The following is a 24,984-nucleotide window of genomic DNA, read 5'->3' as shown; positions in this document are numbered from 1 at the left end:
ACCTTTCCTGCGTCTGTCGGAGATTCACCGCCTTTTCACCGGCGAGAACGCGGCCTTCGAAAAAGGCGAAAGGAAAATACCTTGAAGAATACATCCTTTCTTTTGAGGTGAAGGATTTCACTCTAGTTGCGAATGTCCAGGCGTCGTTTAAGAATTATAGCTCGGTAAAGAAGGCGCTCTCCGATAAAGGTGACATTTTAGAGAGTCACTGTGAGTGCCATCGCGGAGCCGCAAAGTGCAGCCACATGGTGGCTACAGCACTTTACGCGGCTCTAAATGGACTGTCCAAGACGGACCCACAGCAGTGGCTGCAACGCCCCAAGATAAGCATGCCGTGGCAGATCGCTCACTCAGGTAAGAAGTAAAAACTATGTTCATCGCTATGTTAAAACGTTTAGTTGCACGAGTTTCGTGAATGGTACCTTGAGTTTAATGAGTTGTTCAAAGATAATCAGCTAAAGACAGATGACAGCCGATATAGTGACTGTAAATAAACAAATGCGGCTGTGCGATCGGTAGTGTGAGCACATCATAGCCTAAAAGTGCTCGATCGCTGCTTGTTGTTACAACTTTCTCGCTCGACTAAAAGGCTGTTGTCAGTTAGCGTATTCGGGTATGTATGTGTGGCGTAAACCCAAGTGGCGAAAGTTTGAAAACCTGCGCTAATCTGTGGAAGAGAATCCGAGCAAGATTGATCGAGCTACCCGAGCGGCGTCGAACGTATCGCGCAAGTTATGTCGTAGACTCGTTGACACCAAAAAGTAATTGTTGTTATAATGCAATTAAACGCAAAGGTGCAAGCGAGCTGGACAAGACTGACAAATATAATCCCTGGAGAAGGGGAAAAAGGGGGACAAAGGACAAACACAAATCTTTTTCGAAGGCCGCGTTCTCGCCGGTGAAAAAGCGGTGAATCTCCGACAGACGCAGCAAAGGTAAAGCAGCCATCGCTTTGACTAGCAGACGTAAAGCAGACGACGTTAACTGCGCTAGCCGCGCCAATCCGCCGACGCTGTTAAAGAGTGAGGAGTCTCGCCGCACACGAAAGGAGCGAAAAAGTATTTCGGAAGGAACTTGCGGACACTAGCCACCCTCACTCTCGGTTCTTAGCAAACAAACCTCGGCGCCCTGGGGCACCTCACCAGCGAGTCCTTTGACTTCCCTCCTTGATGCACGTCTGCTAGTTGTGAGACAAAAACAACATACCGCTCGAGTTATTTCGTCTGCCCTCTCTTAAAGGCGAAGTCGAGTTTGCTCCGAAAGTCGCAGGAAAGGTAAGACAGGCGCACACGACGTTGCAAGCAGACGACGTTGCAAAGGAGCAGACGACGCTCAGATAGGGGGTCGCGATCAGCCAATCAGGGCTCGGCGTTCTGACGTCACCGCTACCCTCTGCGCAAGAAGCAGACGAACTTGCCCTCCGTATTGCAGACGCCACGCCGGGAAACGCTCGTTCGCTTCGCTAGAAGTTCTCGTTTGTGATGCTCTTCCCGGAATGATAGCTTCATCCGTCCAGACTACCGTAATAACAAAATGACAAACACACTAAAGAAATAGTCGTTGTTTATAGAGCAGCAGCTTAGTGTGCCAGAACATGCGACATTGTTACCCTCTTTAGACGAGCAATTAAGCCTGTGCAGTACGACTGCTAGGCTGGTGTCTTTAACGTGCACCACGCACAAGTGATACACGACGCCAGTACGATGGTCATCCAGATCGAAACGGGCAAGGGTGGGGATTGAGCAAGCTTGTTGGATTGAGCCCAGGATCCCTGGGTCAAAGCCTCGTCTAAATAGATGCCTGTCATACGAGAGCCGCGCCGTCCTGCCGTACCCCCTCCTCTTACCCTCTGCCAAACGGCCGAAACGGCCGCAAGAGGCGCTGACTTTCGTCCACCAGTCGACGACAAACTTTGTGGAAGCTATGGCAAAGATCATCGGCAGCATCTCCTGGTACTCATCACCAAAATATTTATGAAGTCTCTCTTCTGCAATTATGGTCTGGAAGTGAACAGGAATGCTGCCGTGAATCGCTTTGAGCGGAAACCCCTATCCGGCAAAGTGTCGAAGTTGGGAAAGCATTTATCTGGCGCCTGCATTTTGACAGAATAAATACCCAGATAAATTTATGCCATGCACGCAAATTCGCCTTTCTGACATTTTTTAGAGCGCAGCTCTTAGGGGCCCGTTCCCGGCTTGAGCGGCGTCGCCGTCGCCGTCGGCGTCGGCGTAACCAAGGTCATCCCAAGGCCACGTGGCCCCCAAGGTCATCCCAAGGTCACGTGACCCCCAAGGTCACGTGACGCCCAGTCTCGTGACCCCCGAGGTCACGTGACCCCCCCCGGAAGTCACGTGACACCCCCAGGTCACGTGACCACCCCCAGGGTCACGTGACCCCCGCCGAGGTCACGTGACCTCCCCAATGACGTCATCGATGACGTCACCGGCATCCGCATCGTCATCGTCATTATCACTGATGACCTCATCAGTGACGTCACTGATGACATCATCAGTGATGATGACGATGACGATGCGGATGCCGGTGACGTCATCGATGACGTCATCAGTGATGATGACGATGACGATGCGGATGCCGGTGAGGTCATCAGTGACGTCACTGATGACGTCATCAGTGATGATGACGATGACGATGCGGATGCCGGTGACGTCATCAGTGACGATGGCGTCATCGGGGAGGTCACGTGACCTCGGCGGGGGTCACGTGACCTGGGGGTGTCACGTGACTTCGGGGGGCATCCGCATCGTCATCGTCATCATCACAGATGACGTCATCAGTGACATCACTGATGACGTCATCAGTGATGATGACGATGACGATGCGGATGCCGGTGAGGTCATCAGTGACGTCATCAGTGATGATGACGATGACGATGCGGATGCCGGTGACGTCATCAGTGACGATGTCATCGGAGAGGTCACGTGACCTCGGCGGGGGTCACGTGACCTGGGGGTGTCACGTGACCTAGGGGTGTCACGTGACTTCCGCATCGTCATCGTCATCATCACAGATGACGTCATCAGTGACATCACTGATGACGTCACCGACATCCGCATCGTCATCGTCATCATCGCTGATGACGTCATACGAGTCCGCATCGTCATCGTCACTGATGACGTCATCAGTGACGTCCCTGATGACATCATCGGCATGGTCACGTGACTCCCCAAGGTCACGTGACCCCCCAGGTCACTTCACCCCCGGTACCCTTCCCTCCTCCTCCTCAAGAGCTGCGCTTTAATTCATTGTTACAGGGAGTTGTAAACGGCTTTCACTTTTTTTTAATGTAGAATGTGTGTCGGAATTGTCTTTTGAAAACCTCACGTGAATGGTAGTTCCTAAAACACTATTTGATTAGTGGCTGCAACACTCTAAAAACTCGTTCTCGCAAACGGTTCTCTCGTATCAGTATTGGCGCATGGATGGATATATCGTAAACGACCTGATTTTTGATAATTCAATATTTTGCGAAGGATGAAAGCCGTTTACAACGCCCTGTAACACCGAATTAGAGCGCAGCTCTTGAGGAGGAGGGCAAGGTACGGAGAGGGGGCTATGCCCCTCCTCTTCTCCTGCTCGCTCCCCATTTAGGCGAAAATTTTTCGCTAAATTTTGCGGGGAAAATGTATCGCTAAATTTGGCGGGAAAATTTTTCCGCTAAATCTAACGGGAAATCTTTTCCGCTAAGTTTAGCGGGACATTTTTTCCGCTAAATTGAGCGGGGAGAATTTTCCGCTAAATTAAGCGGGGAAAATTTTCCGCTAGATTTAGCGGGGAGATTTTTCCGCTAGATTTAGCGGGAAAAATTTCCGCTAAATTTATCGGGGATATTTACCCATCATGCGCCGCGCGGTTACGCCGACGGCGACGCCGCCGCCGACACCGACGCCGCTCAAGCCGGAAACGGGCGCCTAAGAGTTGCGCTTTAAAAAAAAAAAAACGCGCACCACGCTCGAGTATAAGCATAGCCTCGTCAATAACATTGCGTTCTTACTTTCTCTGGTAGTCACCGTTCCCTAGGAGAAACCGAATGCAACGGTTGTTATATTTAAATATGAATGTTTTTCGATTTGAGTCACTTTACATCAACTTTGCATGAGCGTGTGCGTTCCATATTCGCAAAGTATCGTTTTTAACCTTTAAAATGCCGGTTTCTGGTGTTAGGGCCCACACGGACGTTTAGGAAGATGGGAAGAGTTAGGAATGGTCGGATGTGCAACTTCGAGCATGATAGTTCTGTGTTTACTTTTATGCATGCAGCAGGCACTTAGCCAGGGCGGCAGAAGATATCAAGGGGGGGGGGGGGGGGGGGCGGGGGGGGGGGCCTGCCCCCTTCCCCCGCCCCCCCCCCCCCCTATATCTTCGATTTTGCTGGGACCCTCCTCTTCCCCCCTCCCCCTCATACAGCATTTTGTCATGGGCGGCCCCCCCGAAACAAAATCCTGGCTACGTGCCTGGCATGCAGATACATGAAAACCGCGAAATAACGCTAAAATAAAAGCAATATTATTTTGTTTTGGCACAATCTACTTGTGAGTCGAAAACAGGATTGTAATGATTGCGAGAAGTGCTTTAAATTTCTGGTCGATCTTCTGTTTTTGAGGCAGAAAATATTCAAGACACCAACAAAGGCTCACTTATACGCACAGTTACCGTGTCGCCTACTTTACACCTCGCCGTAAACGCTGGTTGCATTGTACTGTACGATGGTAACCCCGCACGACTGCACGGCGTCCTTTTGCAACCCATGCCTGCGTGCGCAGACATTTGCCAAATTTTTGCCGAATCTTTGCCGAATCTTTGCCGAAATTTCCTTCAAATGTTTGGCATGTGCTCAACTTTGCCGATTCTGAAGTTCGACAGATTCGGTCCATCATTATCAAAAACTGAGCGACGCCGCGTCGCTGAGCGCCGTAACCATAGAAACTGCCGCCATCGTCGGTGCCAAGAGGTGGAAATGTCGCGCCCCCGACCTACTGTAATCCTGACCTGCCCACAGAATGCCTCCATGAGGGAGACGCTGTCGCCGATGAAGCGCCTCGCTTTGCCGTTGGGAGCGCTCAGCATAGGCTTTTCTGCGACCCAAACTCAGTTCACAGCCGACCCACACGGCGCGCGGCTTCTGATTACTGTTCTTCGGGAACATCTGCCGTAGCGTGCCGCCTGTAGGTCGCTGTAGCACACTGCAGCAGGGCGCACTGCCGGCATCGCTCTCGTGTGTACACGTAAGCGCAAGGGCGTTTTCTAGCCCTGCTGCTCTCGTGCCATTGTCGAAATAAGCGCGTTGATCACCCGTAAGCAGCCATTCGTCATTAGTAAAGCCCCATTCATGTTTCAAAAGTAGCGCAAGGTTCGTCGACGCACGAGGCACGTGCAACGTGCAGCCCTTGGGAAGATTATGGCGGCACAGCGCAGCACTGAGCTAGATTTCAGACGCCATGAATTTCCCAGAAGTGGCGCGCGGCACGTGCCTCGAGCATTTCTACAACAATGAATGGCGCCACTTTTCCCAGGATAGAGGGGCTTTAGGGGTATTCACACGAGGGAGAAATCCCGGGGATTTCTCCCCGGCACGCGCATCCCACGACGAAAACGTCAGGCTTTGCGATGTGCAAAAGCCTCGCGTTTTCATCTCGTGATGCGCGCGTGCCAGGGAGAAATCCCCGGGATTTCTCCCTCGTGTGAATACCCCTTTTAGTCACTAGAGGCAGCCGTGCCTCTAGTGACAGTGACTAACCCGTCATGCGCCCACTGACTGAAGAGATCCCGCGAGGCCCGCGCTGAGAGCATAGTCAGGAACAACGCTAACAGATTACTTCAGTTGTGGAACTCCTGCGGGAGGAGGTACCCCCTTCACTGGCTTCTGTTCGCCTCCCGTCGTTCGAGGCGCCATCTAGAATTTCGTTTACCAACTCTGTGTTCAATAGAGTATGGTGGAACGCCATCTAGACACTGCGATTCGCAACGTACGTATCCCATAGAACACACTGCAGTTACCGAGCAGCCGTCCGGCGCGTCGAACGACGGGAGGCGAGTCGTGGTGAGTGAGGGGGGTACTCCTCGTGCATGCAGCGTCTATGAGCAGTTCTGTACCTGAGCTAATTTAATAACTTTGAACAGGACCAGATAACACGCCGCCGCGCCTTGCGCGCCTTCGATTGATATGCAGATACGCTAAGAAACAAAAAGACCTTTGTGTTGCGCCGCGAAGTCATAGCGCGACGAAATGATGCGGCCGCGGCATAAACTAGAAGGTGCGCGCTGGCACACTCGTCTTTGGATAGGTGAGGATCACAGCAGGTCGTGGTCGCGCCGCTCCGATCAAAGTTGGATCACACCGAGCTAGGTATTTTCGCGCCGCGAGGCGACGTAGACGGAAGATCATGACGCCCGTTTGTTTACAAGCCGAGTAGGGCGTGTAGCTTGCATTCGTGGACGTGATGCTTTCTAAAAGGCTAGCTACGCGAGTACTGTGCGTGACAGAAGTCCATATGTTATGACATCAACACACGTGCGTGCCTCGAAGTTATAAGGAGTATTCACTGGGCGCCATATTTGTGGGTGCTGTCTAGAGCGCATGCTCAGAACGAGCCTACATTAATAGGCTGCTTAGACGGGCAATCTCGAGGGTGCGGAATGCACGTTACAAAAGAACTATGGAAGCTCGCCGTCAGCACGCGCTCAGCAACCACGCACACAAATATGGCCGCCAGTAAATACTCCTATAGTTCATTGTACAACACTGTAACTCTACCCAAGGACCGTGCCCAAGGCGTTGTGAACGAGGGTAGCTGTTGCCAGCACAACGCACAGCGCGGTGCGAGCTGGCGCGAGCCCCAGCCGTTCGGAACGTTCGCACGCGCCCTCGCAGTGTCGCCAGTATCCCCGAGCCCGCTGAGCTAACCAGGAATCGGAATCTTCTCTCCTTGTGTAAGTAAGGTCCGGTCTCTCGATTACCGCTATTTTTCCTAGACCCTGAAACGCCTTCTTTCCATAGCTTCCTAGCATTCGGCTTCAAAAAGCGTCCCAAAAGAAGAGTTCGTGAAAGCGATTCGAAAACGGTAGCACCCGCAGAGAGTGCCGGCTGCCAAGCCGATTTCGCGTCTTTGTACCCATTTTCGTCGTAGCATGCCTCTTGGCATGGCGTCTTTCGAAAAAGAAAAAACCAGAAATTGGTGAACGGATGCAAGGAGAGGGTGACAACGCTTTTACGGGGCGTCTCAACTCGACACGCCTCTCACTCCAGCTGCGTCGCCCGCAGCGCCGGGAAACCACTGGCGGCCATCGCTGAGTGCGTAGCTGCTCAGCGCGCTAAAGGCGAGCTTTCACAGAGCTTTTGCTACGGGCATTCCGCACCAAGAGGACTTCCGGTCTTGGGAAATTATGCAGAGCACAAGTTCGTCTGCTGCTTTCACGGAAATAGATCTATTGCTGTATTACCCAAGCATCAAGGAGGATGCAGATATTGGTGTTCCACCCGCCGTACGTGCTGGCCTCAGCAGGTGTAGCTTTTCTAAAGCAAAAATGTAAAAGAATTTGTATCTTGCACGCGCGTTCGTCGACGCTTTATTTTGGTCATTTACTTCGAATTTTTTATACGGGGAAGGCGCGCGCGTGTGGCGCGTGGAACACCAATCCTTGCATTCTCCATGACGCTTGGGTAATGAAACAATGGGGAGGGCAAGTTCGTCTGCTTCTTGCGCAGGGGGTAGCGGTGACGTCAGAACGCCGAGCCCTGATTGGCTGATCGCGACCCCCTATCTGAGCGTCGTCTGCTCCTTTGCAACGCCGTCTGCTCGGCGCTCGCAACGTCGTCTGCGTCTGTCTTACCTTTCCTGCGACTTTCGAAAGTGCAGAGGCCAGATTCACAAAACGATCTTACGCCAAAAAATGGGCGTAAGACAAAACTTGAGAACAAATTCGTATTCACGAAACGAAATTTTCGTAAGTTTTGCGCAGGTTACGACGAAATCCTACGACAGCTCCGAAGCTGTCTCACGCACTTCTTACGATCAAATCAGCATGGCCGACAGCGTCGCGGTCGTGACGACACACGGACGTTAATTTTTCTACGTGCGCTTCTCACGCGTCCCGACTTCAAGCAGCAAGAAAAAAGTAAAAAGTACTTGAAACAGACCCCGACGAACAAGAACGCTGGATCCACAAACACCCGGGAAAAGCTCCAACGGCCACGACTCCACCGAACGCGACCAAGCGAGCGCGGCAGTTATGCCTAGCAGGCAATCAATCATTTTATTTGCGTCTGTACACGAATACAGGCACTGGAGGCATGAACAAAAAGCCGACAGATGTCGGCTTGACTAGGCGACCGCGACTCGGCGACCGTCTGCCCACGACCGGCTGGCGTGCTGAATGGAATACGCCCGCGCGACCCTTGTGAACCCTTTCCGTATTATACTTTGATCGCTGACCTCAATTTTAGATTAAGAGGTCAATTTCTTCATCTTATTTTCTCCTTGTTTCCCCAGGCAGCGGTGACTCGCCGATAAAAAATGAAAGCCGTTTACAAATCCCTGTAACGCCGAATTGGAGCGCAGCTCTTGAGGAGGAGGAGTGAAGGGTACTGAGGGGAGGGTAGACCCCTCCTCCTTCTCCTCCTCCTCCCCTCATTATTTAATATGCTCCGGGGGGGGGGGTCACGTGACTTCGGGGAGGGGGGTCACGTGACCTCGGGGAGGCGTGACCTGGGGGTCACGTGACCTTGGGTGTCAGGTGGGGGTCACCTCAAGGTCACGCGACCCCCAAGGTGACCCCCACGTGACACCCACGTGACCTCAGGGGGTCACGTGGCGGTCACCTTGGGGTCACGTGACCTTGAGATGACCTTGGGAGGGGTCACGTGACCTTGGGGGTCACGTGATCTGGAGGGGTCACGTGACCTCGGGGGTCACGTGACCTTGGGAGGAGACCATGTAACCTCGGGGGTCACGTGGGGTCACCTTGGGGTCGCGTGACCTTGAGATGACCTTGGGAGGGGTCACGTGACCTGGAGGGGTCACGTGACCTTGGGGGTCACGGGACCTTGGGATGACCTAGGTTACGCCGACGCCGACGCCGACGCCGCTCAGGCCGGGAACGGGCCCCTAAGAGCTGCGCTCTAAAAAGCGGTGAATCTCCGACCGACGCAGGAAAGGTAAAGCAGCCATCGCTTTGACTAGCAGACGTAAAGCAGACGACGTTAACTGCGTCAACCCGCCGACGCCGTTAAAGAATGAGGGGTCTCGCCGCACACGAAAGGAGGGAAAAAGTATTTGGGAGGGAACTTGCGGACACTAACACGCTCAGTCTCGATTCTTAGCAAACAAACCTCGGCGCCTCGGGACACCTCGCCAGTGAGTCCTTTGACTTCCCTCCTTGATGCGCGTCTGCTAGTTGAGAAAAAAAACAACGTACCGCTCGAGTTATTTCGTCTGCCCTCTCTGAAAGGGGAATTCGAGCTCGCTCGTAAAAACCTGCACTTCCGAAAGTCGCAGGAAAGGCGAGACAGACGCAGACGATGTAGCGAGCAGACGACGTTGCAAAGGAGCAGACGACGCTCAGACAGGGGGTCGCCATCAGCCAATCAGGGTTCGGCGTTCTGACGACACCGCTACTTCCTTTCTCATGCGCAGAAGACGAAAATGAGCCCACTTGCGAGGCGTATAGGTCTATTGCGATGATGTCAAAACGCCTGCTGTAAACAATAGTGGGTAGACCTCAAGGCATCTAGCATCGAGGTCTACCCTCTATCCAACCAATAAGAGCCAATCAGAGCTCGGCGTCGTTCTGACGTCGCCGCAACCTCTGCGCAAAAAGCAGACGACTTGCTCTCCGCATAAGCATAAGCTCGTTCTGAGCATGACCTCTGAACAGTGCACCACGGCGTGGCTGCGACATATTTAAAGAGAAACTAAAGAGGTTCTTGAAAGAAACAAGTTGGTGGTGAATTCTGGAGTATTTTTATCCCGTGAATTTAAATATCACGTTCGTTTTTTTTTTTTTCGTTTTTTTTGTTTTGTTTGAACATGTAACTAGACGCGATAAAACACGAAAACCCTGCAACCAGTCGTTACGTCATACGCAGATCTTTCGGCCGCCAAGCGCTTGCCGCTCGAGTGGACAACGTGTGCAATCGCAAGCTTGACAGGTATATTCCCTCGCATCGACACCAGTCGTGACGTTTTTTTTCTGGGCGTTTTTGAAAATAGAAAGAAAGCGCGAACATAGCTCTGATATGTACAGTAAGATAGTTTGTTGTTGGGCGATTTGGTGAACGTTCGGTTTGTATAATGCTGAAAAACGCTTCCTTGATAAGTTTCTGTGACGAGCGTGTGATAGTAACACGACGCATGCGTGGACGTAATGAAGTTGACGATATATCTGTATGCTTTCTAAAGGTTTCTTCAATGCAGTTGTAAGTTGCGCTCGTGTTTGTTTCTCTCTCTTGTGTCCGTCTTTTTTTTTTAGCAAAACCATGTATCAAGTAGCTTTGATAGGCGCTGAAGATGCGCGAGAGCGGAGATTCCGGGAACAAGGGGCTTCAACGGAACTTCACAAAACATTTTTTGCAGCCTCCGTGCACCAACGTGAAAAATAATCGCGATATTCGTGATCCTGAGGGCCAGATGAAAAGTGTTGTTTTGTTTTTTTTTCCTCAAATACAGACCCGCTTCAGTTTCCCTTTAATGGCTTTCCGCCTAACTCCGTGTTCGAGTAAGGATTGTGCACTTTTTCTTGAAATTAACTGACCGAACTCACCAGGCGTTCGGCGCATTCGTGACGGCGCCTTAATTTTAGTTTAGATGAGGCAAAGGGCAGTGGACGAGAGGGCTAGTGCCGCCTCGTCCTCTACACGCGCAAAGCTCCACTGAGGTTATCGCACGTGCCGAAAGCCTGAAGTTCCCTCGATGTATTGCGGCAGAAATGGCGTAGTCAAACTGGCTGGTGAGATCGGTCTATCAAGAGGGGGGCAAAGGAGGGGCGGGGGGTTCATAGCAAATAGGTTACTAGGAGAATACAGGACATTCCCCGAGAATACAACGAAAAAGACGACAACAAAGATCTGTGGAAACACGCTTGACAGCGGCCGCGGTACCGTCTTTGCATCCCCGACTCCGTCAACTGCACCACATTCCAAGGCGTCGCCTTCACATGGACTGGCGGCGAGAAGGGGAGGGTGAGGGAGAGAGGCGTCTACCAATAAACCATTCCACCAGGGGTGGTTTACGGCGCTGCCGTCCTTCTGTCTGATGCAAATGAGGAGAGTGTCCTGTATTCCCCTAGTAAAGTAGCTGAACATACTTTCAAATATGAAACGAGCTGTGTTAAAGTTATCTGGCAAGTAAAAACAGACAATTGTCAGCATGGAGCCCCGACTGGTCCCCCATGAGTTCAAGCACGTGAAGCGTGTGTGCGAACTAGTCTTGCGCGAATAGTGCATTTTGAGTTCGAAGCGAATTCGAAGCGAATACTGGTTTTGGCCGAATATTTTCGATTCGAATATCGAATAGTTCTTCCATGCCTTTCACTACCATTCCGTAATGCTTAGACGAAAACCCAGCTAACTTGTGAAGGTTGTTCCACTTGTTCATTTACAAGCTAAGTTTATCTATATTTTTTAACTGTGTCTTCATAAGGTCTGATGTCTTGGGATGGCAAGTAAACAACGAATTTGACATAAAATGAATCCTATAGAGATGGCCAACTATACCCAATTGAGTAAATTTACAAAGATTGCTACTTAAAATATGTCTTTTTTAATCTCGAATTAAAAAATAAATAGTTGCACATGTTGAACGCAGGTTGTAAGGGCATCTCTGCCTAATATAGTATATTCTTGCATAACAGTTTAATTTTGATACTTTTACTACAATGTAGATATACACATTCACAAAGTTTCCATTTATTCTCAAATACAGTCGGCAGGCGTTCACCATCCCGCTTTGAATGTATGCTTTTCTTCCAAGAACGCAATTGCGATGTCCATACTTTTCCAAGTGTTTATCGCGGCGGGTTACTCCGTGAAGTGCGCTTCTTACCGAGTACAAATGTAATGCGGAGAAGCAACACCCGTGGAGCTTGCACTCGCGGGTATTGCTTCTCCGCTATCGACCAATGCTCGGAGAGAAGCGCACTCAACGGGGCTAACCCATCGCAATCGACACTTCGAAAAGCGCGAATAGTGCAGTTCTTCTCGAAGCGAATATCGAACAGTCTATTATTCGAAGCTACCATTCGAAATTTCGACTATTAGCACAAGCCTAGCACTGCGAACAGAGTTCTGGCAAGCTTGATATTGCACGGGCAAGTCCGCACGAGAAGAGCTATGGCGGCGGTCAGGGGCCTTGCCTGCACGCGTTATGGTGGCTATGAGGGTAGGTGTACCTATGGAGTCACTGGATAATGGGAAAGTAGCGCCATTGTCTTCCCAGCTGAACAGAAACAAACACTGACATACAGACGACCAAAACCTCGCAAGGCGTTTGGGTCTCCGTTTCAATGGCAATCGTCATTTCTGCCCTTTCAAATCTTCGAAGCTTCGAGAGTGCCGTTTTAATACAATGGCACCAAGATCACCATGGATCATCATCGTACTTAAGGCGTTCCTCGCCCATATAAATTTATTTGGCACTGTGTATGCAATCAACCTATCAATCATGCCCATCTCCACGAATCTCTAACAATTATATTATTGTTCTTGCGGATCTCAAAAGAGGAAAACTATCTTTCAATGCCTCCCAGCACCAGCACCACATGTGGCGGTGGTACGAAAATGTACGTTTGTCTCGCCGCTGTCTGGACAGCAAAATCTCGGTATACAAGAAACGTTTCTATAAGCTACCCTTCACCAGCGAATTTAGATCGGCTCACTAATAATGAAGATATCAAGAAGAAATTTCTAATTTTATGAGCCAAAATGGCGACCGTACGGGGAGTTTGGCGCTACTTTCCCAGGATCCAGTCCCAGGATCGAGTGACGACACACGGCATGGCCTCTGACGACAAAGAGGTGGGGGTGGGCAGCGAGGTGTTCGTCGAAAGCCACCCGTTGCCAGCCAGGGTGGTCCACATCGAAGGGAACTTTTGCCAGATCCAGTTTGTCGACGGCTCGTCGGCTTTTGTTCGACTTTCGACGCTGGTTCAGGTAACGCAGGCTCTATGGTCGGCACTGACCGGCGCGATCTATTCGCAATCGGTTGACAGATTAAGAAACGTGAGGCGTGTCGAAACCCAACCATCTTCTACCACTGTCAGACGGGCTAATTTAGTGCACTTCAACCGACTGAGCTTAGCCTTTAATGTCATTTCTGTAGTGTGCCACACGGCTTCTTCCTGAGGAGCACCTTCGACTTCAAGTTAGTTTGACGACCTCACTTCACTCTATCGAGTGCGTAGCCTCGGTATAGCAGAGTTTCAAAAGCAAAACACAGCAACAAAGAAACCAAAAACGTGCCATAAAGGTTTTTCTTAAAAGAACTAGAAATTTGTAGAAGAGAGGACATAGGAGTGTCATTGCAATGAAAACTATAGTAGGGAGAACTTAGCCTTAAGCCTGGTTCAGACGGGTGGTTCCCGTTTCGACCCATTCCCAAAACAACCTTCCCGTTTGTACCTTCCCGTTTCGACCCGTCTCAAAACGACCTTCCCGTTTCATCCTTTCCCATTTCGCCGTTTCCCGAAACAACCTTCCCGCTTCGGCCATCGTTCGGTTAGTTTGTATTGTTGATTAGGTTCAAGTGTCCAGTGTGTGTTCTCCTTGCTCCACATCACTTCTCCCTCTCCCGAAACAACCTCGGAGACTTGGCACCGTAAGATAAACGCTGTGTCGGGGAGGGCTCATCCGAACATTTACAACTTCATCGACCTGCAAACGGGATGATCCTTGAGAAGGATATCGCTGCAGCAGCTTGCAAATGGTGGTGCCGTGCGGGCCAGGTGACCGCCGCGAACTATCACAATTGGAGTGCCGCCTTTCTGATGCGCGATTTTCCTTCTCGACTTCCTCAACCAAAGCGACAGCAGTTTGTGGTTTATGATTTTTGGCTGTGTACGCGACGGTTCTGTGTTTGAACTTGTAAGAAAATGAAGTCGCAATCATATGCCCGTCAGCCTGTCTTGAGTTATCACATTTAAAAAGTATCCCGTTCACTATAAGGAAGTTTTAGAATAACGTACGTAAGCGCTTTGGGTAACCTAAAAGTAGCGTCGCAATATAAAAACTTAGGCGACGCTAATTTTTGCTTACTCAAAGTGCTTGCCTGCGTAAGACTTCATTATGTGCTTTTGTAGACCGCGTTTCCCCTTTCGCTGAGCCCTCCGCAACGAAGAAGCCGCTACTGCGCCTGCGCGTCGATGGCCTTGACTGTAGAGTTCTGGGTATCGTAGCGGGTTGCGGAGGAGCGTCGCGTGACTTCGAAAACAGTCTACGAAAGTTCCCTGTTATTGTAAAGAGCGCAAAACCGTTAGCGTGAACAAATGATTGTTGGTTTTAGTTGTTTGTCTAAAAAAAAAATCGGAAGACTGCCATCAATATTACTTGTGTGTTAGAAAGTGCTTATCTGGGCCACTAACCTAAGCGGTAAAATGTGGTACCTTCTAATACCATTTCGAAGTAAAATTCGAAAAATCACCAAGATCGTGTTCGTTGTGGCGTTGTCGCGCAGTGTACATAGTCCATTTCGTAAGTACACATTTTGGGGACCATCTTGAAAGAAACATTTGAAGTGGTTCAAGTAAAAATATATTTTCTTGAAGCTTGTCTGAAAGTATTGCATATTTTAATGATACGTTTACAAGCAAAAATATTTCACAACATAACTGAATTTCTCGCCTGCACCTTTGCATTAATTGCATTAACATGATTTCGGGACATACTCTTAAGCAGAAAAACTGCGCAAACCAGGATTAGAACGATAAACACTTTTTGTGAAGAGGTTGAGATGTGCGGGACTTTATACCAACGGGTTCAAACGGGACGTATTCAAACGTAAAATATGTCTTTGCTACGGCGGGTTCAAATATGAAGGGCATGTCGGGAACGGATTGAAACGGGACAGGTTCAAACGGGGAGGTTGTTTCGGGAATGGGTCGAAACGGGACGGGTTCAAATGGGAAGGTCATTTTGGGAATGGGTCAAAACGGGACGGGTTCAAACGGGAATGGGTTGTTTCGGGCTACACCCGTTCAGACAGTTGCGTTCGACTTCGTTTGACTGCGTTGCGGCTGCGAGAAACCAGGACATCTCTGCTGCTTATATCGCGTGCCAAGGTGATTCCTTCAATTGGATTCCACGCTTCATACGAAGCGCAGATTTGCCGATGACTCGCTTTCGGTCCTCGACGCAACGCAGTCAAACGCACTCAAACGCAAGTGTCTGAACCGGCCTTTACAGTTAGGCTGATCTGTAGCAAAAGTAGCGCCACGGTGAATCCATAAAAGACGACGACAACGTCGGTCATTTCAATGATTTTGACAACGAGTTGTTTTGGTGGCGCCCTGTTATAGACCTTCCCAGGATTCTCCTTCTGGGCGTGGCCATCTGTGTCTATTGGGCTGTGGAAGACGTTCTGGGCGTGCGCAGTAGCTCCCTTCCACAAAATATGAGACGCAGCGCATCCGTCCACAGCCCAGTGACTCGATATTTTTTGCCTGGATGATAAGCGCTGGGAAGGTCTATAGTTCCTATTCCTGACATTACTGCGAAGATTATAGGGTGTTTTCACCGACGTCATTTCGTCCACCGTTTTGTTGTTAAGAGCAGAAGGCGAGCGCTGTTGTTAAGTGCAGAAGGCGAGCGCTCCAAAGATTCCCATCACACCCTCAAATTGGCAGTGCTCAAAAGCTCATAAGTTTCATCACGCTGACATCTAATAACAAAATGGCGGATTGACGTCTTGTGGAAACACGCTATTAGAAGCAAGCGACGACAAGTTCGATACTGCGTAAGAAGAACGGTGGAAACTTAGTCGTCACGATCCTAACTCAACACCGTCAGAGCTGAGTGTCTGAATTTTTCTGTAGATGGGAGCAGAAATAGTCCTGCTCAAGACGTCTCAGAAAGCGTTTGGCCAATCGTTGAAGGCCGATCCCAGCGACGCTTTGGTCGCGCACGTCGCTAACCTTGGTTGGCAGAGAAGGATAGAGCCTACTTCAGTTTCAGCACATGGCTGTATGAGACAACAAGATTACAGTGTTCTAGAGGGGGTTGTAGTGGCAAGAGCGGCGGCCGCTTTGTGAAGATTTTGCGCGTAGACGCTGCTGTTCTGTGCCCTAGGAGCGCGCCCCCGCAGCCCCATCATCAGCGCTGTTCGGCGCTTACTACTGTGGTTTGACTGGAGCTTTTCGCGGTGCGAAACAACTGCTAATGTAGCTCTGTATACTCTGTTTCCCCTTATGATGTACCGCAGGAAAGGCTACAAGCGCGAGCTCTTTGCTCTGGGGCACATCTCGGCGGCACATGCTCTCGTGAATTAAGAGCAGCTGCCAACGCTATGAGCTCGCGCTTCTAGCCTTCGCTGCGGTACAACATAAGGTGAAACGAAGTAAATTGTAGTTCTGCCTTTGGACTAATGCCTCTAGAGTGTGTGCTATCCTCTACTTGAAATATTCCCGTGTTTTGAGGGAGATTATTTAATTAATATCGACTACCCCCCAGTACTGACACATCGTTCAGCAACGCTATCACTTGGGCTGCAGGCTTAATAGCTGCGAAAGAAGTTCTACGGTGCTACATTTCGAAGAAGCGTACCGCGTCACCCTCGTCGTCTTCTTCGTTCATCGCACACGTGCCATTAATTCTCCTAGGTCACAGAACTCCAGCGCCACTCGCGGTATCTACATCGACCGTCTTCACGCGCTTCATTGTAAGCGGGCGCCGCTCTTGCTACTACACCCTCTAGAACACTGTAACAAGATAATCATGATCTAATAAGGCAGTGTCAGGGGCTCCTCGTAGGCCTCCGTGGGATGAAGCGGAAGGCCAAAGTTGGATCTGCTTTTTCTTTATCTTGGCGTGTCATGATTGATCAGACTCATCCAATTGGCGTAAAGATCGTTAGTTAACGCAAGTTGTCTTATAACGTGTTTTTATTAAAGAGACGAGATATTGCCGATACATTTATGTCTTTCTTTTAACATTTTACGTAAGGGACAAACAGACATCATATTTTTAGACTTTAAGAAGGCGTTCGACAAAGTTAATCATAGAAAGCTCTTAATTAAATTGATTTTCATCTTGGGAGATAATAAGATTGTTCGGTGGATTGAGGCCTTTCTAAATGATCGTCGACAGTTTGTAAGTATTGATGGGGTTAGCTCGGACGAATGTGATGTGAACTCGGGTGTTCCACAGGGTCCTCTCCTGGGTCCCCTGCTGTTTTTGGTTTTTGTTAATGACCTTATCCAAGATTCACCTGTAAAAGCCAGATTATTTGCCGACGATTGTATTATTTATACTGAAGGGACGTCCGTTAATGATCAAGTTATGCTAAACAAATATTTGTCTCAGATCAATGAATGGTGTGTTAAGTGGCAAATGTCGATAAACTTAGACAAGACAGTATGTATGACGATCACTCATGAACGACAGCCGTTAGAGTATATGTATATGCTGCAAGGAAAAGCCTTAAGCCGAGTGTCAGAGTTTAGATACCTTGGTCTTAGAATAGCCTCAAACCTAAGTTGGACACCGCACGTTAGTAATATAATCGGAAAAGGTAATAAAAGATTAGGGTACATCAGGCGCACTCTTAAACTCGCTTCCTCAGAAACAAGACTCACAGCATACAAGATGCTAATAAAGCATTTATTAGAATACGCATGTGAAGTCTGGGACCCGCATGTTAAATATCTTATATCAAATCTGGAGCAAGTTCAACGGCGTGCGTTACGTTTTGTTTTTTCTAGCTATAGACGGCTGGACTCTGTGTCACCTCTTTATAAAAGGGCAAATCTGCCCCTCCTTCAAGTGTGGAGGAAGCAGAAGCGGCTTAACCTTTTTTATAACATAATGAATAACTTGGTTCTAGTAAATAAGCAACAGTATATTGATGAGAGCATGTCGCATATAACCCGCAGCAAGCATGCTCGGTATGTGGAAGAGCGGAAGTTTTCTAAGGACTGTTTTAGGTATTCGTTCTTCTTACAAATAGCGCGTGAATGGAACAAGCTACCCGCACATGTCGTTACCGCTGGAACTTGAGAAGAGTTTAGTTTCCTTGTTTCAGAGATTTCTGACAGCAGTACCTAGAGTTGTCATTTCATTATTGTGTTAAATTCGTGTTATTAATCTGTGCATTTTGAACGTGTGCATTTTTTTTTTTTTTGTGTTGCGAAAAATCCACTTCTATCTTGGTCCTGTGTAGGACCGATAGTATTTCAAATAAATAAATAAATGGATGTGCTTTGAATAGTCCCCAACCAGTCATCTTCTGTGTGGCCTTATTTCAAAAGGTACCCAGATCTTGCGCTTAGGCCTTTGGCAGACATGACATTCCTTTGCACCCGCAGCCCTCGGGGGTGACGGTTTCAGTCTCCAGCCTCAGCAGCACGGTGATGTCCTCCGTGCCCGAATCGGACGCCGAAGACACGCAGGCCGGCACTTCGGCGCGAACGGAAGAGAGGCGCTCTCGGAGCCGCACCAGGACTCCTTCGGGGAGCCCAAGGAGGAAGGCGGCAAGCCCCCGCAGAGCCAGTCCCGTCAAGCGACGGTCGGAACGGACTCGGAGCGGCGCCTCAGCCTCCGCAAGGAAGAAGGCGAGGTCTCCGAGTCGGGACCAGAGCCCGGCCAAGAGGTCTTCCCGGAGTCCGGTCAAGAGGTCTGCCCGGAAGTCGTCCGGCAGCAGCCCGACCAAGAAGGCCAAGAAGGCCGCCACCCCGCGGCGACAGTCCAGGTCTCGATCGCGAACCGGCAAGAGGAGCGTCAGCCCGGCCCACCGGCAGCAGGGTAAGAAGGGCACGGCGTACGGCAGTGCTCGACTGTTTAGGACTTGCTCTTGCGTTATTTTGGGAAGTTTCAGTTGATCTGTTTTTTTTTTCACTCCGGTAACGATATCAAATAATAGAACATTTTAGTAGACAGTTCCGATGACTCCAATATTGGTACCCAATACTCCGACAGTGCTTTTTCGTATAATCGGGTATAGTTACTGGAGGTACAAAAACGCTCTATTAACGCTCTCTGAGGACACGGCTCACCCGAGGTAACCGGATGTAAACGGTTCGGGATACGCTTTCAGGAGGCTGTGGTGAAGCCGATTTGGCACCGATGTGCGCGACAGCGTTCCCTGGTGGTGACATTTTAGGTTTTTCAGCATGACAAACAAAAGCACGTACCGGTATGCTTTGCAAATTATCTTTCTGGGGGAAAAAAATTGTGTCATGATCAACGAATAAAAGACGGCCTATTTAGAAGACAAAGAACCCCAAAAGTGTAGGTCAACTATAAGCAAACAAAAGTAAAGCAACCCAAGACAATCCTTAGCCTCTCCGTATTCCCAGAGCCGTATATACAGAGTTTGGTCAATAGGAGGAGCGGGCAGAGCCAGGGCGTGCGCGAGACGCAGGTAGAAGGCGTGACGTACTCTCTTGGCCAATCAGAACACAAAAGTAATCTCATATCGGTGGTAGCAAAAAACAATTTTAATAAGCGCGTAAGAGTTAAATGGAGTAACACTTCATGATTGAAAATATAGCGCACGTGATGTTTCGATCACGATCGTGCAAAAAGATGTAAGAATCGAATGTGCCACTAGGTTTCTTTTTTGCTCGGTCGGCGTCCAACCGCTCGGACGGCATTTTACCGGCCTTCGGCGCCTGGCGTACGGATCACGTCGACCGTCCTCCTGGAATTTGATTTTGCATCACCGTGATCGAAAAATCACGTGCACCATATTTTCAGTCACCGAGAGTTACTCTGACGCATTTATTAATTTTGTTTTCGGCGACCACCGCCAGGACATTATTCGCGGCCTCTGACTGGCCACATTCGTATCTCTGAACACGCCTGGAACACGCCCGGTCCGCTCTCGGCCAATGGCGCTTCCCCATTTGCCTCCTATACTTTCCAATGAATGGCCAAACCCTGTCAATATACGGCTCCGCCTATTCTTCATATCAGAAAGCATATGATCCGTGATGTGCCGTTTGCTCGAAGCAAGCCATAATTCCGCGCATTCACATAAGCGTCGACACCGTATTCGAAATTTTTATCGGAACGCGAAAACGATCTGCTGGAACACTCTACTACTACTCACTACGGCACATCTAAACAAAGAAGCTGTCTTTCTCATTCTCCCGTGGGGGAGGCGTAACACACATTCCGTCAAGGGGCGTAAATTACTCTTATGTGATGAGTTTGCTAAACGCGAGCTGGTTCCCTGCCATACTTTCTGGTTTCATCGCTCGCCACACCACTCGTCCGAATGTTTGCTTCCCGGCAATGCTCTCGGTGCACATAACCCTTTTTTCTTTCTTCTTCTTCCGCTTGACCAATGAGAAAAAAAAAAACAGCAATGAAAAAAAAAGCGCCCACCCACTTTCTATTTTTGAAGCTACGAATTGTTATAGACCGTATTTTCTTATTGTGCGCACTGGTCAATAAGAAAGCCCAGCGATCGGTGTTTCGACTGAGTCGCAAAGCAACTGGCGACGTGCGCGATCGAAAGCGTCGCTGTGGTCGGCCTTCCAGGATTAGCCGAATGCTGACTATGACATCACCAAAGGTTTTCCCATCGGCTGAGTAAGAACTTTAATTTTGACGGTGTTGGCAGTCTTGCTCTGAGCGCTATGATTTCGAGCTTCCCCCCATGCCGATGCCAACAACGTCGAACTAATTTTTCGCAAGGTAATGACGTCACGAGAGAACCATAGGAGGGCGCCACCAAAACATCTCGCCGCTAATAGGTCGGCGACATTCGTCTTACCGTTGGGTATTTCTCAAGGGCGCCATGGAGCCACGAGTACGGGCTCGCGTGACTCGCGGCTCGAGGGTCCGGCGTATGTGACGGCCGAGCATGCTGCTGCTCGTAAATAAATATCTGGACCAGCTGAACTAGGTTACAACATTTCTAAGGCTGTAACCCCGTAGCCCTACAACTCGACGCGCACACTCCCAGAAATCTCTAAACGCTGGACTTCATAAAGCGAAAAAAAAAGGACTAATTTCTCCCAACGGCGTTCGCTCTGCGCGTGGCATCACAAAAGTTTCTGTTGGCGCGCACAAAGAAACGTGGCGCCAGGCGAAGTTTACCGTTCGTTCGACGCGCTCAAAACACCGATCACTGTACTCGTTCCAGTGAGTTAGACGATCCGTATCATGGCCCCAAATGGCCATGCGAGCTCAGTATTACACACCAACACAGTGTTTCCAAACAAGCCCGCTTTGCCCACGCCAGGTGTCAGCACTGCGCGTGCGCAGAAACCGAATTCGCGTGAAGTGAAGCGCCTACGCATGCACAGCTCCGACAGCAGCGCCACCGCTGTGGTGTCCACAGAACCCATTTGAATGAGAAATTTCTTGTGTCCAATAAACGCCATGTAAGACATATAAGAGAACCATATAAACTGCTCACGAGTTTCTGATATCAATCAATCAATCAATCGTTTTATTTATGGCCTTTAAGCCAACGGAGACCCTAGACAAAAAGCTGCCAGTGGCGGCTTGACGAGGTCTGGGGCCTGTCTAAAATTTGTCAGCAGGACATCCATTCAGAACACAAAAGGATATTACATGCAAAGATACGCTGAGTAATCACTTCATGCATTCAACTTCTAACAGCATTATACAAAAGAAAAAATAATAAGTTATTCGCAGAACTTGTGACAGATTGAAAACATATACAGCTACATATAGAAGAAAATTACGCAAAACACAAGGCGCACAAACGCATAACTTCTAACAGCACTGTACAAAATGCAAAATTTATACAAAGGTATGGGTATGCTCAAGAAATTTCACGGAACAATTCCCAAGAAATGCATAAGTAATGATTTCCTTCCCATTTGATATATATCAGTATTATTATTAAGAAGATGATTAAGTAATAAAGGTAGACGATATGTAATTGACTGGTAAGTATAGTTAGTACGAGCTCGTGGTACTATCCATTTTTCGAAAAGACGGGTGTTGAAACTACGAGGATGTTCGGAGAGCTCCGACATCTTGCAAAAAAGCGAAGCATGCTCAGGAGATGAAAAACGAAAGCTGTGCAGTAATCTAAAGTCATACATCTTATCAAGATTAATTATTTTATATTTGGCAAACAAAGGTTTGGTGTGAGCGAGATAGTGCTCATTGGCGATATAACGAAGCAGCTTTTTTTTTTAAGTAAAGAAAGTTTTTCTATGTTTGTTTGTGTAGTTGTCCCCCAAACAAGATGGCAATAATTAATGTAAGACTGAAATAGTGAATAGTAGATCTGTGATTTCACGTTAACTGGGAAAATATTGCGGCAGTGTGACATAACTCCAACCACCCTAGACAGCTTCGTAACAAGATAATTGACATGATCATTCCACAAAAGGTGTTCAGAAAAAATTATTTTAAGCGTCTTATGTTGTTTCACTAACTTGATTGGTACGCTGCCTATTGTAATATTATGATTAATTGGCAGAGCCCTGCTCTTTGGTCGAAAAACTATAGCTTTCGTTTTCTGAATGTTAATTTTAAGGCCATTGTTGTTGGACCATAAAAGGAACTGGCTAAGAACATCATTTGCGTCTACGATTAATTTTTCAACACTCGTTTCGGCATGAAATAGGCTGGTATCATCAGCGTATATTATGTATTTTATTTGTTTGTTTATATTTACAATATCATTAATATACACATTAAATACCATTGGCCCAAGTATACTACCCTGGGGAACCCCACATCGTATGTTAAGAAAAGGCGATGTATGACCATCGATCACAACACATTGCTTACGGTGCTCCAAATAGGAATGTAAAAGGGACAGAGTTACACCACGTATTCCATAACAGTATAGTTTATCAAGTAGTATCTTATGGTTTATGAAATCAAACGCCTTACTAAAATCTATAAATATACCAAGGGTAAACAGGCGATTTTCTATATTTTTCAAAATAATTTCTTTTTGTTGAAGCAATGCAGACTCAGTTGACTTTCCTTTGCGAAAACCATATTGAAAATCCGAAATCACAGAATGTTTAGCAAAGAAAGAATCGAGGCATTTTAAAATAATTGTTTCAAGCCCTTTGGAAAATATAGCAAGTATAGAGATAGGCCTATAGTTTGTCGGTAGATTTTTATCTCCTCCTTTAAATATGACTGATACTTTAGCTAATTTCATTCTACTAGGAAACGTCCCCTGTGACAAGGCAAGGTTAAAAATATGCACCAGGTAAGAGGCGATGATAAATATAACAAATTTTACGGGTCTAGCTTGTAAATCATCTGTGTCGCAACTTCTACTATTGCTAAGACCCGTAAATATAGAACATACTTCGTGTTCATCAGTCGGTTCTAAAAAAATTGTTTCGTGCACTACATCTTGTATAAAACTGAAGGCATTAGCATTACTTGGTGGTGGGCCTAAGTTTACGAATACCTTATTGAAGTGTTCTGCTAGTGATGGCCCAGAAACGTTTTTCCCGTCAACAGAAAGTTCACCAATAGCTTTACGCGGTCTACTATGGTGTAACACCTCATTTATGGATTTCCAAACTAATTCTGGTCGTTTTTTGCGATTTCGGTTAAAAAGCTGTGTATGGTACTCCAGTTTAGCTTTCCGCAATTCAGATGTCAGGCGGTTACGAAATTGCTTGAAAATGATCAGTTTATCGGGATCTCTCGACGTTAAGAAAGACTTATATAAACGATTCTTCTTTTTTGACATTTTCAGGTGCAGAAGAGTGATCCAGGGCTTCCGAATATTTTTAGAGACTGTCTTTGTTAATAAGGGAAAATTCGAGCTATAGACATTGCTAAAGATGCTAATAAATGCGTTATACGCCTCATCTGCACATGTTTCAGAATAAACTGGGCCCCAATCAGTGCGCGAAATTTGAACCCTAAAATTTTCCAAATTACGCTCGGATATGTTTTGAAAAACATATGATACTTTATTTGATTTCACTATGGAAGCGCCAACCTCACAAGATATAAATATAGGAATGTGATCGCTAATATCACTAATTATTGTACCAGCGTCATGGACGTCTATGCTAATATTGGTAACGAAAAGGTCAAGGGCACTGGAGCAGGAAATATTTATTCTAGTGGGAGACTGGATCACATTCATGAAGCCATTTGAACTGATGATGTTACCTAATTGCGATGATAAAGTCGAGTGTAACAGTGTGTTCACATTGAAATCTCCACCAAGAAAAAGGGGTAATATATTTAGAGATAGAAATTCAAGATACCTATCTAGAAACGAACTAAACTTATCAAAACACGCCGATGGCGGTCTATATACTACTGAGAAAACTAAGTTGTTACTTCGTACAGTTAGTATTTCAAAATCATCTGTCATTTCAGTATACCTTGCTAGAAGTTCACACCTAATGTTTTGCCGAACGTAGATGGAAACACCTCCTCCGCGTTTCACCTGACGATTTAAATAAAAATCAGTAGAGCCTTGCAAGGCATACATATCATCGTGGTCATGGTACCATGTTTCTTTTAGCATAAAGACGTCGAACTGAGATGGAAAATGAGAAATTAATGTGTCAAATGTATCCACTTTATTTCTGAGAGAGCGCACATTGGAGGTGAAATGCAGAAAGAGCGTTCTTAGTTTGTAAGCATTTCATTACATCGGATGGCAAAATACAGTCGGGATACCGCATTTCCATTCGGCGAGACAGTCATTTACATCAATATCTAGCAAATTTTGACGAGATCATCTTCATTCACAAGTTGAACAATAGGCGTGCTGTCAGACTTCCGGGCGAATATCTTTCCATTTTTTGCCCAGACAAATTTCCAGTGAAATTCTCGCTTCC

General features: G+C 47.9%; 1 protein-coding gene across 1 annotated transcript in view; it reads left to right on the top strand.

The window, feature by feature from the left end:
- The first annotated feature begins 245 nt into the window (after positions 1–245).
- The window catches only part of LOC8029595 (delta(14)-sterol reductase TM7SF2), an 86,154-nt gene continuing 61,415 nt past the window's right edge, over positions 246–24,984 (top strand). The window contains exons 1-2 of the mRNA XM_042290822.1: positions 246–354; positions 18,526–18,961. Coding sequence (XP_042146756.1) covers positions 246–354; positions 18,526–18,961 — 545 coding nt within the window. The remainder of the gene's footprint in view (positions 355–18,525; positions 18,962–24,984) is intronic.

The sequence above is a fragment of the Ixodes scapularis genome, unplaced genomic scaffold (genome assembly GCF_016920785.2).
Source record: "Ixodes scapularis isolate PalLabHiFi unplaced genomic scaffold, ASM1692078v2 PGA_scaffold0__279_contigs__length_252992795, whole genome shotgun sequence".
Classification (NCBI taxonomy): Eukaryota; Metazoa; Arthropoda; class Arachnida; order Ixodida; family Ixodidae; genus Ixodes; species Ixodes scapularis.
The sequence above is the reverse complement of the archived record's forward strand: the minus strand, read 5'-3'. Positions and strand labels throughout refer to the sequence as shown.